General features: G+C 34.4%; 1 protein-coding gene across 2 annotated transcripts in view; it reads left to right on the top strand.

Annotated features, from left to right (window-relative positions):
* The window catches only part of LOC148948370 (brachyurin-like), a 38,187-nt gene extending 21,272 nt beyond the window's left edge, over positions 1-16,915 (top strand). The window contains exons 3-6 of one of the 2 annotated variants that reach the window (XM_089093901.1): positions 427-595; positions 8,825-8,994; positions 14,181-14,416; positions 16,673-16,915. In XM_089093901.1, the coding sequence (XP_088950027.1) occupies positions 427-595; positions 8,825-8,994; positions 14,181-14,416; positions 16,673-16,843 (746 nt within the window). In that variant the 3' untranslated portion in view covers positions 16,844-16,915. Of the gene's footprint in view, positions 1-419; positions 596-8,824; positions 8,995-14,180; positions 14,417-16,672 lie in introns of both variants that reach the window. The other variant, XM_089093902.1, reaches the window with a different exon arrangement.
* Positions 16,916-20,098: the final 3,183 nt, after the last annotated feature.

The raw sequence follows: 20,098 nt of genomic DNA on the forward strand, positions 1-20,098 counted from the left end.
ATGATAAAGAATTTAATATAAAACTAAGATTTCGAATTTTCCAATATAAAAGAGAAAATGAACCATGGTACATCATTAAATATCTTGTATATTGTGTAATCTAAATTTAACTTGGTATGCAGATATTTAAGAGTTTACAGCCATATCTTGCTTCCTCTTTTTTACTTTCTTGTTTTGAAAAATCTAAAATATATGTGTCGAAAGTTTTTCGTACAAGAGATCTTTGAATCATATTAGGAATATAACGTTTGACTTTTATACGGGCTAATTTGTGCCCACATATACCGAAATAGTGGTTAGTAAGTTTTAATTAGATTCTTTTTTTCCAGCTACAGTAGTGAGTGCACTGGGACTCTATTCAGGATTTTTTCCATGTTTTTTTTGTTTTGAAAATGAATTACAATTAAAAACTTCCTAAGATTTCAGCTGTTTGTGGTAAAGGCAATCGACCTGCAGCAAAAATTGTTGGTGGCCAGGAAGCAGTTCCTCACTCTTGGCCGTGGCAAGTCGCTATTTACATTGATGGTATGTACTTCTGTGGAGGTTCCTTGATTTCTGATACAACGATTCTTACAGCCGCTCACTGTACTGATGGGTAAGTTTCTATTAACAGTTTAAACCTCTTTATTGCAAAAGCTGTAAAAAAAAAAACTGGAAGAATTTTATTCGTCAAATATATCAAAGGCAGCGCAATAGCGCTGCCTAAGTATAGAGCAATGTGGGCACAGTGTCTCATTATTATTATTATTATTAGACCAGGGTACTTCGAATAGATGGAGTTGTCATAGAAACTTCAAAAGGGACTCATTCGATTGGAAATTAAAAGGCCTAGTGCCTTTTTAATAGTTAAAAGGGATTGGAGGGCATCCAGACCCCCCTGCTCATCATTTCCCCAAACAAATCCAATCAAAATGTTGAGATAACTATTTTGTTCAAAGTAGTTGAAAGAGCCGGAAATTATGTCTTTGAGGATGACAACCCCCCGCAGAGAGCTGCCCAAGTGAAGAGCGATGGGGCACTATGCATGATTTTTTTTAGAGCAGGGCTTTCGTGTAGAAGGAGTGATCGTAGAGACTTCGAAAGGGGCTCATTCGATTTGAAATTGCGCTGCAGATTGTAGTCAATTATAGGCTAAGGGATATGGACACAATGTGTTATTTATTTATTTTTAGTTATCTATTGTATTAGACCAGGGCACTTTGTATACAAGAAGTTGTCGCAGAAACTTCAAAAAGGACTCACTCGATTGGAAATTGAAAGGGCTATTGCCCTTTTCAATAGTCTAAAGGGATTAGAGGGCAACAACAACCCCCCACAAATGCCCTTTATTTCCCCAAACTCATCCAATCGAAATTTTGAGGTGGCCATTTCGTTCAGCATATTTTAAAGGTCCGGAAGTTAGCCTATATATTCGAGGATGAATACCCTCCCCCCATCCCTCAGGGCAAGGATTGTAAGTTATGCCCAAGGGGCATATACAGGTTTTATTGAAAGGGTGGTCGTATAAATTTTGTACGGGGTTCATTGGATTGGTAATAAGAAGTTCTAATGCTCTTTTTATGAGCCAAAATGATCAGATGGCAGCTACCCCCCCCACACACGTCTTATTTTCCTGAAATGCATCTAATAGAAATTTTGAGTTAGTCATTGTTTCGAGAAATAGTCAAAAGATCACATAAAAAGACCTTTGGGCTTGTCACAGCCCCTCAGAGTCTCAGGGCAAGGGTTACTAGTTATTCCATGGGGGCATATAACATTTTTATGGAAGGAGTGGTCGTGTTAACTTTAATGAAGGTTCATTTGATTGGAAATTTATAATCCTAGTTCTCTTTTAATAGTCAAAAGCGAGGGAAGGCTACTAGCTCCCAAACACACCTGATCAAAATAATAAAATAGCCATTTTGTTCACAATACTCCAAAGAAAATAAAACAATGTCTTTAGGGTCAACAAAACTGTCAGAGCCGAAGAGCAAGGATTGTAATCATGCCCTGGGGCATAAAAGGTTTTTATGGAATGGGTGGTTATATAGACGTCGGATCGGATGAGGCTTATTTGATTGGAAGTCGGAAACTGTAGAGTACTTTATAAGAATCATAAGTGATAGAGGCCAACCATTCCCCTCCCCCCAAGCCTATCACAATTTTAAGAGAGCTATTTTGCTCTGCATTGTTGGAAGATCCGGTATTTATGTCTTGGGGATGTCAACCTCTTCATAGTTGTCAGGACAATCCGTTCATTGTTTATATATACTATATGCTATTGAGAAAGATAAGTATTTTGGGCTTTACTTTCCAAAAAGACAAAGGGTATTCAGGTAAGCCTTACAGGGAATGTTGATTAGAGTGTTAAACTAAATCGAAACACATTATGTGTATACGAATGGTCAAAAGGGCATAACTCAGGAACGAATGAGTATATGGGAGATGATAAAAAAGGCAATATTTGCATGCTAAAACTGCTACTGCAACTATAACCGCAACTACAACTACCTACTACTTCCACACTACACCATTTACGATATTGAGGGGAAATTTGAACTAAGTCAAAAGGTGCTATGTGAAGGGAATGTGTGCACGCTACTACTAATAGTACTATCACTGATTCATTTACTAATACTACTACTACTACAACTACTGCTACTACTACTACTACTACTACTACTACTACTACTTCAAGTACTACTTCTATTGCAACTACTTGCAAGGCTATGACCATTGAGATGAAAATTTCAAGAAGGAAATGAAAAAACAGGTTATCAAAAGGACATACCAGCAATGTTATAGCAATGGCTAATTGTATTTGGGTGAAATTTCCAGGAATTGATGGGAGGGATATTCAACCGACCAAAAGGCAATATGTTAATACTGTTGCTGCTACTAGGACCACTGCTATTAGAATTAAAACTACTACTAGTAATAACAATGCTACTACTGTGATTACTATTGCAACTATGCCTAATTGTATAAAGGTGTAATTTTCAAGGACTTTTTGAAGGGGGAGGAGAACTAAATCACAACAAGCCATCTATACGCAAGTTGTCAAAAGTGCGTAACATCAATATCTTAGGAAGAGTTTGGTATGTGAAGTTGAAAATAACAGGGCTTTTTGTGGCGGATGTTGAAATGACCAAAAGGAAATACTTGCATCCTAATGCTACTGCTTCTACTCATACTACTACTACTGCTGCTATAATTTTTGCTTCTACTATGACTACTGCCTCTTAAGCTAAGACTACTGCTATTAATTCAGCTGCTATTATTTCTTTTACTACCGCTATTAAAACTAAGGGTACTATGGCGAAGAATTTGGAATGAATTGAAACTATATGGAACGGGATCGAATCACACTATGCCCAAACAGGTTGTGAAGAGAGCGTATTAGGAATTCTTCAGACACGGTTGATAGCATTAAGTTGACACTTTCAGTGTGTGTTGAAGGAAACTTTTAGCGTGTGTTGAGACAGCCATTTTGTTTAGCTTAGTAGAACAGTCCAGTAAATATGTCTCTAGGGATATTGGGTGTGTTAATCCCTCAGAATTATCCAATTGACCCATTATGCTTTAAAGCTAAATGTTGCTTTAAAACTAAATCAAAAGGCCCTGTATGTATGACTGCCAATAAAACACCTCATTAATGTCTCTAACGACTGGGGGTATTAAGTTGAAACTTTTGGGGCTACTACTGCTACTAGTTCTGCTTTTACAATTTAAATACATCAAAAGGGTGTAATTTTATCCAGGTTGTCAAAGGGCATAGATAGAAACTTTTGTGAATGATATTAAGTGTTATTTCTCAGGTTAACTTGACGAGGTATAAAATTAAATCAAACAATAATATTTGTGACAAGATTAAAAACTATTGAAAAAGTTTCACCAACATACAAATAGCAAGTCGAACTATGGATTCTTATAGAAAACAACCGACATTTTTTTCTCATGAAAAAGACTATGTCAATAAAAAACGAACAGAAATTATTATAAAAAAAATTTCTCGAAACACGCGTTTCAAAGAAAAGTAAAGAGCTCCATTAAGTCAAAAATGAGCAGAAATACATTCAAATAATCTTTAAGCGTAAAACTACCACACATCACCATCAATAAATAAATGAAACCTAAAACGAACAGAAATTACAATAAATAACGGAGTCAAACTCAAAACGAACAAAAAATCAACATGAGCAGGGCTGCATTACCTGCTCATGCAGTGCATGAGTAAGGCATACAACCCCAATGCCTTCTCAAGACCAGAACATAATTTGTGCTTTGAAGAGTGAAGAGTGAACAGAAATAAACCTTTCAAAATAAAACAGGTATATAGGGTGGCTTCTAACCTAGTCATTTTAACACCTTATTTTAGTATATAGACTGTGAAAAGACCCAATGATGATTGATATATTGAAAATTAAAAGTAGAGTCTAATCCAATATACATTGTTTTGGATTTCTCAAATATCAGTTTTTAAGAAGTTCTTAACCTGAGTACTGCACAAACTTTTATCCAGCAACTATCTAAAGAGAAGATTTGCTCTAGCTACGGGAGAACGTAATCTATTGGGAATCCAGTACCCAAGACAAGATAAAGACCTTTACTGCAAAAAGTAATCTTTTGAGGTAAATCTGAAGCGTGTGTTTATCTTTATCGTGTAAAGAGTTTGGATCTTGTTTTTCTTTTGATTTATTCTAATGTTTCAAATAAATAACAGTAGGAAATTGTCAACTTGATTAGAATGATATAACCGATCTATTAGAAGTGTTTCTCTTGGATTCAACTAGATTTTGGAATTTAAATAATATGCAGACAATTACCTTTATTAATTTGAAATACATATGTTTTTTTAGACTTTAATTATAATTTAATTTTGCTGTATTTAATTTTCAAACAGTTCGTGGTAACAAACTGTAAGTAAGAGCGACCCGGCTCAATGGTAACCGAAACTGTAGAAAACGGAATTTTGATACCAATAGATACATTAAAAGAATTAGATTTTAATGCTGATTTCAAATATATAAGTTTCAAATTTAGTCCTACTTATCAAAAGTTACGTGCCTGAGAAAACTTTGTTGATTTTCGAAAAAAAGGGGAAAGACCCCCTAAAAGTTATAGCACCTTAATGAAAATCACACCATCATACTCAGCGTATCAGAGAACCCTACTGTAGAGGTTTCAAGCTCCTATCTATAAGAATGTGGAATTTAGTATTTTTTGCCTGAAGAAAGACCATAGGGTCCTGTTTATTTTTTGTATTTTTGCCATGAATGATCGCATAGACTCACTGGGCCTAGAACACGAAAGAGGGCTCATTCAAATTGAAATTAAAAGTTTTAGTGCACTTTATAAGTGACAAAGAAATTAGAGGCCAATTGGGCCCCCTCCCACGCTCATGTTTTTTCCAAAGCCACCCGATTAAAATTTTGAGATAGCCATTTTGTTCAGCATGGTCGAAAATCTGTTCACTATGTCTTTTAGGATGATTTAATCCTCCAAAGTCCCCTGGGGGAGGGCTGAAAGTTATGAACTTTACCTAATGTTAACATATAGTATTGGTTATTGGGAAGTATGCAGACGTTTTCAGGGGGGATTTTTTCTGGTAGTAGGAGAGGGGGGGGGGGTCGGGGGTTATGTGGCAGGATCTTTCCATGAAGGAAGTTTTCATGGGGGAAGGGACATTGCTATGAAGGGGGCGCCGGATTTCCCAGCATTATTTAAAAAAAAGATCAGAAATTATATATAAAAAAAAGTTTCTTAACTGAAAGTAAGGAGCAACATCAAAACTTCAAACGAAAGAACACATTACGTATATGATTGGGTTCACCCCCTAGTCAATACTTCGCTCTTTAAGCCAAAGATTATTTAGTACTTTCATTAGAGCTATTTATTCTAATTAACGGCATTTGTGATTAAGGGTTCATTTTTAAAGAATTGGAACAAAATTTGAACTTTAGCTTAAAAAGCAAGGTATTGACTAGGGGGTGAACCCTCTAATATACGTATTAAAAATATGTGAATATAGAAGTTCGTTACGTTAGTTAATTCGTAAGTTACGTATATTTATTACTAATAAAAACGTTCGTAAATAAAATTAAACAGGTTTCGAGAAAGCCATTTAACCAAATAAAAGTAAAATTTTGTATATTCAAATTTTGTTTTAATTATTCATGTACGGTGAGCCAAAATCAAAACCTGCATTAATTCAAAAACTTTCAAAAATTAAATAAAAAAAACAAGTTTTTTTAACTGAAAGTAAGGAACGACGTTAAAACTTGAAACGTACAGAAATTATTCCGTATATGAAAGGGTGCTGTCCCTGCCTCAACGCCTCGCTCTTTACGCTAAAGTTTGAATTTCACACAACTCTATTTTTTTAAACAGTGAAAATCTTTAGCGTAAAGAACGAGGCGTTGAGGAGGGGACAGCCCCTTTCATATACGGAATAATTTTTGTTCGTTTTAAGTTTTAACGTCGTTCCTTACTTTCAGTTAAAAAAACTTGTTTTTTTTATTGATTTTATTATAAGATTTATTAAACGCTCAACAATAAATTTAACAAGAATAAGTGCGCGCAAGACAAAATGAAGCAAATTAGTTCTCTGAATTAGAATTAATTTCAAGGAGGTTTAATTTCAATTGCCTTACAGTCGTCAAGCTGTCACAGATAATTTCCAAATTCAATCAATCATTTATTACCCACAACTACAAGACAACAAGCAGTACAAGTGGAGTATAAACATAATAATAAAAAAAAGAAAAACAAAAAAAAAACATCAACAAACACTACCAATTAAATTAAACTAAGAATTGGTTAAATTAAACCAATTAAATTAAACTGAGAAACTGTAAAAGACCGTGGTCAGGGCCAACATTACAAAATGCATCAGCAGAAAGGTTTTGTGTAGGTCACCGTTCTTTTGAGTTACATCCGTAACATAAAAACTTTTAACTAGATACCGATTTATAGTCCATGGCGGCAAAGAAAGAAGAAATTTGCAAAATTTGAAATATGTAACTTTAATCTTTTCTAAATCCTTTAGCTTAAGAACAGAATGAACATCCGAAAAATAAAGCACAGAATGATCAGAAAAATTCGAGAATAAGCGCCCAAGAGCTCTTCTGTTATATTTTCCACGGTTTGCTACAATTTTTGAATAACTGAACTGAATTTTTCTTACTGAAACAGCAACAACCTCTTTACGAAAGAGAGCTAGAGAATTAGAAACAGTAATACCAAGCCACCGAAAGGAAGAGACAGAAAATACAGAAAATTCATTATATATCAGAGGAGTAGACGAAGACAGATTATAAGATAAGAATTCACACTTGTCAAGATTCAGGGATAGACCAATATCTGGGAAAGACTGAGAAACTAAGGAAACCATCGCAGAAAGAGCAGACTTAGTACAACTAATCAACAGAATGTCATCAGCATAGGCAATGTAAGAAATATCAGTAGAACCAGAAAAATAAGTGCCTGAGATCTTTTCCAGAACAGTAGAAATACAAATTTTGAAAAGAGTTGGTGATAAAACACCTCCCTGCCTAACACCATGAAACACTTTAATAGTTGTTTCCGGAGAAGATTTCAGGCGGAGGTAAGAATTAGAATGCCAAAACCGTAGAAGGTAAATAACCGAAAAATTAACACCAGAAAAAGCCAAAGAAAAGAAAAGCTGGTTATGAACAACAGAATCAAAAGCCTTTGAAAGATCAAGTGTACAAAGATATACGCCTTTACCCTTAGAAGAATTAGAAAGTAGAATGGAAGAAAGGACACGATGAGCATGTTGGCACCCCACACCATGTCTGAAACCAAGTTGATTTTCACCAAAGAAAGAAATATTTTGAGTTAGATTAGGTAAAAGAATATACTCGAAGACCTTGCTAATATTGCATGAAACAGAAACTGTAAGGTAAGAAGAACAATCTGTTGGCGGTTTACCTCTTTTTAATATTGAAGTCACGCTGCCACACAAAAAGCTTTCCGGGACGACAGAAGATGCCAAGCACATTTAAAACAAAAGTGCAAGATGTGACACAAGTTCAGCACATTGGGTTAGATGCTTTTTGGAGATACCATCAGCATCAATAGATTTCGACTTAAGATGATTCAAAGCATTCAAAACTTCACAACGCGATATAGGCAGAACAAAGCGCTGAGTTAGAAATCTAGGGACCGTTTCAACAAACTTTCTACGAACAGAATAATTCAAAACGGAGAAAGTCTTCGAATAATATGCATGCCAAGAACTTGGTGGAATAGCATTATTACTTACATCAAAATCGTCTGTTTTACTTGAATTAATTACTTTCCTCCAATCTTTAGGCGAAGAGGGAAAATTAAGCCCTCGGTATCGGACACTTTTTAGATACTTCTTAAATTCTAATTTAGTTTTCTGTTTAATAAGAAAATCATTACCAGACCTAGGCCGACCACAATCTGTCCAAACTTTTAGCCAAAATTTTGCTTTATTTTTACAGGCCTTAAGGTTAGGGTCAAGTGACCAAAGAGGCTTTTGAGTATTCTTTCGGATTCGCTTTACTGTGACAGAAATTTTTTCATCTTCTTTCATAGCGGAGAGGACAGAATGATAATATCGGTCTATTTCATATTTAGTATAAATAAAATTCTGACTACACTGCAAAAGCTGATACGGAACATAAATCATACTTAGAAGAAAAGCCAATGTTGTAAGATAATGAAAGATAAAACGAAATATAAGGATATATCAATATTTTGAAGTCATACTAATAAATAAAGCACCAATTGCTTTAGTGCTTGAACGTAACTAGTGATTACCTAGTAGATTCAAAAAATGTTTCGTTATTTTCAGAGCCTCCTTCTTCCGCGTTGTCCTTGGAGCACATGATATTAACAATGAAAATGAGGTAGGGCGCATTGAGGTTATCACGAGTGACTTCAAACAGCATAACAGATACAACGCCATTTTTATTTCAGATGATATTGCTGTTATTAGACTTCCCGAGCCACTTACCTTTACCGGTTAGTTTTTTACCTTAATATTTAACCTTAAGTTTTAACTGGCTAGTTTAAGTAGTCTTTGCCTTTTAGCTCTGATTTACATTTATTTTTAATCTCTTCATCCATCCAAAATTAAATTCAAGTAATTTCCAAAGCCACAGTTTTATTTTACCACAGTTCAAAGATTCTACATTACAAAGACAAGGTTGAGTCTCATCCAGTATCTTCTTTTAATAGTATCCAAGCTATGGCATAGTGCAAAAAGAAATAAATAAATCGGTGGCTCCATCTCAAAGGGGATCAAGTGGAACAAAGAAAAGAAACTTATTTGAAATGATGTTTGCATATATTGAAATAAGAAGTGATCCAACCTTTTGGAAAATGCTGAGAACATGGACATTAGATATTAAAGTGACAATAAAGTGGATTCAGTTCTTTTGGATGTATACTAAAGAATTATTTTTTTGTAGGAGGGAAAATTTCAGACACACCAAGCTTTGGAAAATAGAAAAAATCGAGTAATAAAGTGAAGAATAAAAAAGCGAATAAAAAAGTGAATAATAAAGAAAACTTAGCGAATTATATGGAAAGCAAAAAATCTTACTTTTTTCTTTTCTTTTGGGTAAGGGGAAGGTTTATCTTCGGGTTCTTTTACAAACCTATCTTTGCTCACTGTTGCTATGACCAAAAAACGAAATAGATCTATTTAGCACTACAGAATTGTTTGGATATATTTTCTGATGGCAAGCAACTAATAACATATTTTGACTAATCGAGGAATTAAAAATTTGATTGATCACCTTACAGATAATAGCGGGTTTGTATTACGTTGAGGAGTCGGCTCTACAAAAATTAAAAAAAAATAATTCATTTTAGTAGTAAACCTACCGAGTATGTTTCTCTTTTTTTTTTACAAATTGCAAGTTGCACAAATCCCCATACGTAAAAAAATTTAACTGAAAATCATGATAAATCTATGTAATTTGTTCTGGTCCTTTCTTTAGCAAATTTGTGTATGTTCTAGAAAATATAAATTAATTGTTTGGTAATAAACAATGACTTACTCTTTAGTCAATTTTAGCAAAAAATCTATGCCAGTTTAGTCACATATTCATTTTGCCCTTGGTTAAAAAAAAATATCTTCTTAAATGTTTTAAGCCCATTTAGCACGATTTCTAAACTAGTATAGTCAAAGAAAATTATAGTAACTCTGGTAATAGATTTGTTGTCCATTAGAAATATAAAAATATAAGTAGATCATAAAATAAAGAGAAGAAAAACAAATAAAAACAGCGCACAAAAGCACCACCAACCTCACAGAAAGACCCAAAAGCACCCTCGGGCAGTTAAATGTCTGAAAGGTATAAAATAAATAACTAAGGAACAAACCCAGGGACAAACTCTTAAAAAATTAATTTAAAAAAAATTCAAGCGGAAAGATATTATCCTCAATATTAATTGGGCTAACACCTCCCTAAACAAAAGTAGCCAGTAGAAAAATTTAAGAGTTTTACTTACCTTAAGCGTTTGAAATATTTGAACTTGAAATTCTATTGTTTAAGACAATACTAATTAACAATAAAGCCAAATACTCTAGAAAAATTGAAGGGAATCTTTATTATACATTATAAAATAAAAAAAATACATAACATATTATATATAAAATTTATATAATATACAAAGTTTTTTTGTATGAAAGTATGAATTTTTTAAAATGTTATTATATTTTATTGATTATATTTCTTGTTTATTTACTTGGCACATAGTGTGTTCACCATTATTCTTATGTAGAGCCTTTCTCCAAGCATGCTAAGAAAAAAACTTTGTATGCTAAGAAAAAAAGGTCGGGTATACGGGTGCCTTTTGGCTATATATGATGAAGTTTTACGCGTGCTAGAAACCTGAGAAAATTAGTATAGACAAGCCCCAAATTGAATGGTACTAAAAAATTACTATTAGTATTGAATATACTAAAAAATAATTATCTACATTCTTCTTCTCTTCTTCTTCATTACATACATTTTGTCTGTGATTAAGACTTTTCTTCTCTAAAGTTTTATCTATGCAGGATGATTTTTAGCCCCATCTATTATTATTTAATGATAAATATTGTTCAGTATCTTCCTAAATACTAAATACTGAAACTAGATTCCTAGACAAAGAAGTTCTGTTGCATCGTCCACAGTGACGGGAAAAATATATATGTTTGTTGTATTCCAGAGAAATATGGAGCAAAGAAACAATGTATTTTTTTTAATGTCACTATGCAATGTGTAATGTTTTTTCCAATTAGCAAATAGTTCCACGGCTTCAAAAGCAAATTAATTAAGCTGGTCTTAAAGTATACCTTCCCACGTTGAAATAACATTTAGTATTTGTAAAAGAAAAAACCTAATATTTCATATCAATCTACCACTGCTGAACTTTCTAGTCAACGATCTTTCCATGCAAAGAAAAAGTTTACAATGAGTGAATTCGTCACTCGTTCACCCGAAAATATTTAAATATTTTTCATCTACTCCATCTACTGCTATTGCCATCTACTGCTATCTACTGTTCTACATAACTCCATCTACTGCTATGACCATCCCTATTACTCAATGATAGAGTTCTTACCAAGAGTCCTTTTTTATCTGTTGCATAGCGATTGAAAATCCTAGAAAAGAACAAAAAAGGAGTTGGGTAGTTTTTGAAGCATAAAGATCCACCTAAAAAGATAAATTAGAATATCTGCATAGCATTCAGATTGAGATAAATCCTCTATTAACGGCTGCAGCGATTACCAAGGTAAAGAAAAACCCTACGGATCACCACCCTTCACCCCAGACAAATTATAAATAGTTTGCAAAAAGAAACTTGTTCTGGTTTCAACTCCAAGGGAGCCTATGTTGACCGCAGTTAAATAAACTTGTTATGTGGCACACTTTGTCTAAATCTTGTTTTCGTGATAATCAGACATTCGATTGACTGGCCCAACGCCCCTCGCTCAAAATTTTTGGAAGAATGTTTTTTTTAATGTATTATACCTTTTTTCTCACTTAAATCAATAGTTGGAAGTCTGAACTTTTGACATTGGAAAAGTTTTGCCATATCTTGGATGCATAAAAGACTTCTTTATATAAAACATATAATACTAATAATGATAATTAATTTCTACCCTCGATATAGAAAATGCACAGTAGAGAACTAAATAGGAAAAAAACAAGACAAGAACTAGACAAGGACAAAAATAATGTTCTCACTCTGTAAAAACACGAAGCTACAAAAAAAATTCACTAATAATAGAAACGATTCCTTAACTGACTTAGTAGACACTTTAACATACTATAGCTCTAATGTGCTAGTGTTCTATACTATAACATGCTAACGTTCATAATTTAAAGGCACATAATACAAAAATATCCAAGTAATTGGCCTAATGAATGACTTAATTAACTGACTTAGTAGACACCTTAACATACTATAGCTCTAATATTCTAGTGTTCTATACTATAACATACTAACGTTCATAATTTAAAGGCACATAATGCAAAAATACCCAAGTAATTGGCCTAATGAATGACTTAATTAACTGACTTAGTAGACACTTTAACATACTATAGCTGTAATGTTCTAGTGTTCTATACTATAACATACTGAAGTTCATAATTTAAAGGCACATAATGCAAAAATATCCAAGTAATTGGCCTAATGAATGACTTAATTAACTGACTTAGTAGACACTTTAACATACTATAGCTCTAATGTTCTAGTGTTCTATACTATAACATACTAACGTTCATAATTTAAAGGCACATAATGCAAAAATACCCCAGTAATTGGCCTAATGAATGACTTAATTAACTGACTTAGTAGACACTTTAAATACTATAGCTCTAATGTTCTAGTGTTCTATACTATAACATACTAACGTTCATAATTTAAAGGCACATAATGCAAAAATATCCAAGTAATTGGCCTAATGTAATTCAATGGAGAGTCAACTATTTTGTCTGACCATTTACGGAAATTAATTAAAATCTCATCCGTCTTTTCACAAATTTTAAAACGCCGTACCGTTTAGAAACATAACCATTTCTAGTTCAAATGAGCAACTTAAGTAAATATTAACAAAATCAAAAAAGATAGAACGGATTTTGTTACGTTCAGTTGCAGAGAAAAAACACCAAAATCGTGAAATGAACAATATATGGGGCACAAAGAATGAATTATAAAGCCTGTCTACCGTTCTTTTATCAAATTGTCCCTTAATTCTAGCTAGTAAACTAAGATTTTTTTCAATTTTTCTTTCAGAGTATTTATAATAAATATTATTGAGGCTTCAATACATCCGCCAAACGGAAGACCAGGTACTTAAGGGAAAAGGGGTAGAAATTCTGGCAAGGCCAACTTATAAAATTGTATTTGGAGGTTGTTTGGAAACGAAAACATAGAGTTTAGTTATATGGTTGCTAGTGTGACAGTTCGAATACTCCAAATGCATTTGTCATCTTTTGTATTCTCATGTAAAATACATGATCGGTGCCGCTTCCAAATTGCAGAACTAAAAATGAGCCACAATAGTGGCTAAGCTACTTGTGGCTTAGCCACAAAAGAATAGAGGGACGTTATCTAAATGTTAAAACTTAAGGCTTCTTTTTTTTTAATCGCTTAAAATACCAATAAGGAGAGCCAATCAGGTGGAATTTTGCTTTTTGATCAGTTTAATTGCTTTAAATCTTTTAGATTGGAACCAAAGGGTTAATCAGGTTTTTAGGGCCGTGGCTATTGGATTTCCTTTCTGGCATAGGAACAACTCTATTGGTTTGTGAAAATACATCACAGACGTAAACCAATAAAAATAAAGCACAGTTTTTACCATATAATTTTAAGAAAATAATCTTTGAATACCAATTTAAACTTAATCTTTGACCTTCATTAGAAATGAAATATCAGATAATTCAAATGGTTTTGGAAACATCGAGTGCCGTTGCGTATTAATAAGAACAACAAATGAATAGTATGGCACTGTTAACGTAGTTTTATGTTTAAATCTCATGATGATGTAACACGACAGTTTAATCTATGCTCAGATCAGACGCACAATCCTTATTTATATGGTTTACGGGAATATGTGGCTAATGACAAACATTTATAGTAAATCTATATTATACCATCTTAATTATAATGTTTTTAGACAATATCATAGAACTTTTATTTTGTTTCAGAAACAATTAGCCCAGTTTGTTTGCCGACTTCTGATGATGTTGAAAATACTTTCGTCGGTGAGATGGTCACCCCGACTGGATGGGGACGTCCTTCAGACAGCACCAACAGTATCTCAAACGTTCTTCGTGAGGTTGACGCACCAGTTATGACCAATGCTGAATGTGATGCTGTATACGGCATTGTTACTGATGACCAGATTTGTATTGACACCACTGGTGGAAAAAGTACTTGCAATGTTAGCATATTCTTTTTTTATTTTATGAGAGGGAAGGGGTCCATCACAATTTTGATTCTTGTGTTACGCTTTATGTTAAATATTTCATTACCTTGTTTATTCTGTTGTCATACTGTATCATTTAAGCGGAGCTTCTGTTATAAAAGCTACTGATACAGGAGTGCTAAGAGACTTTGACCACTGTTTCCTTGCATGGTTCTGAATATAGTTCTGAATAAAGAGATCAGGACATAATGCCCCGCAGAGGTACGACACAGTAGGCATTAGATAAGAAACGCTGATACACATTTGGGGGTCAGGTGTGCTAATGAACCAAGGAATATGTTACAAAGAAATCTTTAACCTGTTTGTTGCTGCAGTCCTGGAAGATGCGTTGGAGGACCAGGTGTGTCAATGAAACAAGGAATATGTTGCAAAGAAATCTTTAACCTGTTTGTCGCTACCCTCCTGGAAGATGTGTTGGAGGGCCAGGTATCTGAATGAAACAAGGAATATGTTGGAAAGAAATCTTTAACCTGTTTGTTGCTACACTCCTGCAAGATACGTTGGAGGACCAGGTGTGTTAATGAAACAAGGAATATGTTGCAAAGAAATCTTTAACCTGTTTGTTGCTGCACTCCTGCAAGAATCGTTGGAGGACCAGGTGCGTTAATGAAACAAGGAATATGTTCCAAAGAAATCTTTAACCTGTTTGTGTCTGAAGTCCTGGAAGATGCGTTGGAGGGCCAGGTGTGTTAAAGAAACAAGGAATATGTTGCAAAGAAATCCTTAACCTGTTTGTCGCTGCACTCCTGGAAGATGCGTTGGAGGGCCAGGTATGTTAATGAAACAAGGAATATGTTGGAAAGAAATCTTTAACCTGTTTGTTGCTACACTCCTGCAAGATACGTTGGAGGACCAGGTGTGTTAATGAAACAAGGAATATGTTGCAAAGAAATCCTTAACCTGTTTGTTGCTGCACTCCTGGAAGATGAGTTGGAGGGCCAGGTGTGTTAACGAAACAAGGAATATGTTATAAAGAAATCTTTAACCTGTTTGTTGCTGCACTCCTGGAAGATGCGTTGGAGGGCCAGGTGTGTTAATGAAACAAGAAATATGTTACAAAGAAACCCTTAACCTTTTTATTGCTGCCCTTCTGGAACAACTGCCTTTGTGTCAAACGAAAAACTTCAATAGTGATGATGAAGGCCCAGTTAAAGCCCCAGGGTGACTTTCGTTGAATTGGAAGGAAATTCTCTCTTTAGCTAAAAAATTTCTTGGCATTATTTAATGCACTGTATACCAAATTGAATCTAAAAAAAAGTAGAACATGTACATTTTCATAATTTTAGAGAGCAAATTAAATCTTTATATATTACAATTTAAAGATCGTTGAAATTGCAGCTAGAGCTGTTAGGATTAAACTATCAAGTATTTGAAAAACTCGTTTTGTTTTCATGTAAAATTATGAAAATGTGTTTTTTTCTTGTTTTTTTCTTGTTTTTTCTTTTTTTAGGACACAAAACTGTCTTTTCCCCTTTGGATGAACCTATATTTCTTGAACTATACCTACGCTATACAAAAATATAACGACAATTTAAGCTTAATTTTTCACCCAGAGGATCTCGTAAGGTTTCCAAATAAACATCTAGCTAATAAACTAGATTCTAATTGATAAAATAAAGAGTTTGTTCATTGAGTAAAATCAAGATTTACACAAAATAATTATTCACGATGAAAGAGGATCCTTTGGATTTACCAGTGAATTGCAATTCTAATATTAAAATCATCTTCCCCTTCAATAAAATAGAAAAAAAGAGAACAGAACAGAAATAGCAATAGTAAAATAGGAAACGTAATATAGAAATAGAAATAGTAAAAAAGAAAACAGAAATTATGTGTTGAAGAGTAAACAAAGTAAATGATGAAATGTTCGAATTAAAATGATATATAAATATAATCTATTTTATTGTATCAACTTTACTGGATAATGCTGAAATTTAGTATCTACTTTTTTATTTATTTATTGGATGTTACTTAAATGGTTAGAGGGTATTCCAGTTCTGACAAGTAGGCCTTATAGATTAGCTAGTGATACTCTTTTGACCATGAGCGCTGTCAATAAGCATATTTAAAAATAACCATTAAATTTATTTTAGGGCTTTAACACACTTAAAATTTTCTCTAAAAGAAAACAGTAAAACTAGTTAATCTACGAAATTAACTAGAATACACTCTACTCCAAGGGTCTGTTCCTAATTTAATTTTTTTCTTAAGGGTGACTCAGGAGGACCACTGAACTACCTAATGGCTGACGGTACCTACAAGACTTTGGGTATTACCTCTTTTGGCGCATCAGCTGGGTGTGAGAAAGACTACCCAGCAGCCTTCGTGCGTGTCACTGCTTACCTTGACTGGATTGCAAACAATGCAAAAGTGATTGGTTAATTTTTGTTTACATCTTTTAATGTAATTTCATTCTTGTTCTTCCAGTATCTCAATAAATCTTCAATGAAGTCTGTCCAAGTTCATGAGTTGACACATCCCACTACTCCTTAATTCCCAATATTATATACTTTATGTGGGCATGTGGCTACGTGGCTATGTCGGCACAATGTATTATTATTATTATTTTTTTTTTTTTTTTGGCCCGGGCACTTCGTATCGAAGGAGTGGTTATAAAAACCTCAAAAAGGGACCATTCCATTGGAAATTACAGGGGCTAGTGCCCTTTTTAATAGTCAAAAGAGATCGGAGGCCAACTAACCCCCCTCCCACGCCCACTATTTTCCCTAAACATATCCAATCAATATTTTTAGATAGCCATTTTGTTCAACGTAATTGAAAGGTCCGGACGTAATGTATTTGAGGATAATAACCCCTCCCAGAGCCCTCAGGACAAAGTTTGTAAGTTATGATCTGGGGGCATTTAAGGTTTATATATAAAGGGTGGTCGTATAAACTCCGGAGGAGTTTCATTGGATTGTTAATCAGAAGTTTTAGGGCCTTTTTTTCAGATTCAGAGTGATTGGAGGCTGGATACCCCTTCCCCAAACACCTCGTATTTTCCCGAAATGCATCTGACAGAAATTTTGAGATGGTCATTTGTTGTCGTAGAAACTTTGAAAACAGCTCATTCAATTGGAAATTGAAAGGGCTAGTGCCCTTTTTAATAGTCGAAAGTAATTAGAGGGTGAATAAACCCCCTCCCACGCCCATCATTTTCCCAAACACATCCAATCAAAATGTTGAGATAGCCATTTTATTCAACGTAATTGAAAGGTCATAAAATTATGTCTTTGAGGATGACAACCCCCCGCCCCCCCCCACTCCTCAGGGCACGGGTGGTAAGTTATGTCCTGGGGGCATATAAAGTATATATGCCTGTTAGGGCTACTTTTGAGTGGGTCACTTCTAAGAAACTAGCGGCTAACAGTGATAGGAAATCAAACGCAAGAAAAATGAGGATTTAGGGTTTAGATATTCACTGAATATAACAGGAGAGAAAAGAAGGATTTTCAGAGTATGATGATGAGTGAAGAAGTTCAGCAGGAATTAAAGAAATATTTGATTTTATTAGGTGATGGAAAAATAGAGGAGTCGCTAGTAGTAGTTTATGATGTTGTATATGAGGTAGGTTCAAAGTTAAATTGCAGAGTTAAGAATGACATTAAGAATGGATATTTTGATGAAGATTGTGAAAGGAAACGCCAGGAAGTTTTAGAGGCCCTGCAGAGAGCGAGGGATAGCACAGATAGTAGGGGAAATACTAAATATTATATGGATTATAAGTTGATTCGGAAAAAGTATAAGAAAATGTTTAAGATTAAGGAAAAGGAGCGTGAGATTAGGAAAGGAGAGTAGCTGAAGAAAGATTATAGAGAAGGGGATATTAGGACCTTTTGGCGTTTAGTTAAGAAATCTATAGGAGGAATAGAAGTTTATGATGGCATACCAGTAGTAGATTCTTGGCCTAAATATTTAGAGGAGATAGAAAATGAAGTGTTGAGGGACCAAGGAGGAACTTGTTTGAGTGTAGATCTGGTATCTGCAGCAAGTGCTGTAATAGATAGGCCAATGAAAGAATGTGATTATGATTTGGTTGCTCCCATCCAGGTAAGTGAAGTTTGGGAGACAATGAAAGGAATGAGAGGTGGGTCTGCTCCAGGTATAGATAAAATACCAGCCACACTTTGGAAGTGGGAACGGGTGTGGCTGCTGCCTGTTATAGCAGGGACATTTTGTGGTATATTGAATAGTGTAGAATGGCCCTTGTCTTGGGCTACGTCTTTTCTAGGGCCGTTATTTAAAAAGAGGGATAGATTAGACCATGGGAATTATAAAGGTATAAGACTAAGTAATGTGCTTAGGAAAGTTTTCGCTAATATCTTATATCGTAGGATAGATAGTTGGATAGACCAAAAAAAAACCTTATCAGATTCGCAGGCAGGGCTCAGAAAAGGCTATAGTCCTAAGATCATATTTTTATTTTGTTAGGGATGATTAGGATACAAGTTAGGAGAAAAGAGGGCAGGCTATTTGTTGCTTTTTTGGGTTTAAAAGGAGCGTTTGATGGAGTTGATAGAAGCTTAATGATACAGTTGTTGTTAGCACTGGGGCTACCAAGCGTATTTGTTAAGATTATAGCATCTATGCATAATATTGTTAATATTTTGGTACGGGTAGGTAAGAATTTTTCTAGGGTTATTGTGAGTAGACTTGGTGTTAAGCAGGGGTGTAAAATTTCCTCAAGACTATTTTCATTGTATATTAATGATTTTGAAGAACACTTGACAAGTAGAGGCGCCCCAAAAATTAAGCTTTCAAGTGGAAGTGTTATCACATTACTTTTTGCGTACGACATAGCATTAGTAGCAGAAAGTAAAGACCATTTGCAACAACTACTAGATCTAGCATCTTCTTATTTTAGGAACAAGAACTAGTATTAAGTATTAAAACTAGTATTAAGTACTAGTATTAAACGTAAGGAAGTCCGTGGTTATGGTTTTTAGGAAAAGTGAAGAACAGATCGATTCGCAGTGTTAGTTTAGGCATGAAGGAAGGACACTAGACCGTGTAGATGGATTTCAGTGCTTAGATTGTAGGCTATCGTCAGATGGGAAATGTAGAAAACTTCTTAAGATGGTAGAAAGTAAGGGAAATAGACTACTAGGAATTTAAGTTAAAGTAGTATTAAGGGAATTAGGGATGTAGGATTGCTAAAGTATATTTTTAATGATAGGGTTACATCGACTTCGCATTACAGGGCGGAGCTCTGGGGGTTTAAATTTAGAAAGAATGCAATTGAGGTTTTTTAAGCGTATGTTAGGCACTTGATAATAAGTTTAATGGGTTTGCACTGAGACGGGATATAGGAATCAAGTGCATGAGACAGAGTAAGTTAATTAGTATGATTAAATATTGGGAAATATTGTCATCGATAGAAGATAATAGGCTAGGTATGCAAGCATTTTTAATGATGCTTCAAGATAGGAGGAAATATTCGTGGCTAAATCAGGTTAAGAATATTATAGACCGTGCAGGGCTAGGTAATTGCTGGAATGAGGGAAAGGTGATAGGAGGGATGGTAGGGGACTGTAACTAGGTTAGTTGCTAATAGGCTAGAGTCTCAAGAAGTTCAGGTTTGGGAAGCTGAGAAGGCCACCTCGACGTCCCACGGGCTATATGTGGAGGTCAAGGAAA

This window comes from Artemia sp. Qi Xiang Cuo, chromosome 9, assembly GCF_049724085.1.
Source record: "Artemia sp. Qi Xiang Cuo chromosome 9, ASM4972408v1, whole genome shotgun sequence".
Classification (NCBI taxonomy): Eukaryota; Metazoa; Arthropoda; class Branchiopoda; order Anostraca; family Artemiidae; genus Artemia; species Artemia sp. Qi Xiang Cuo.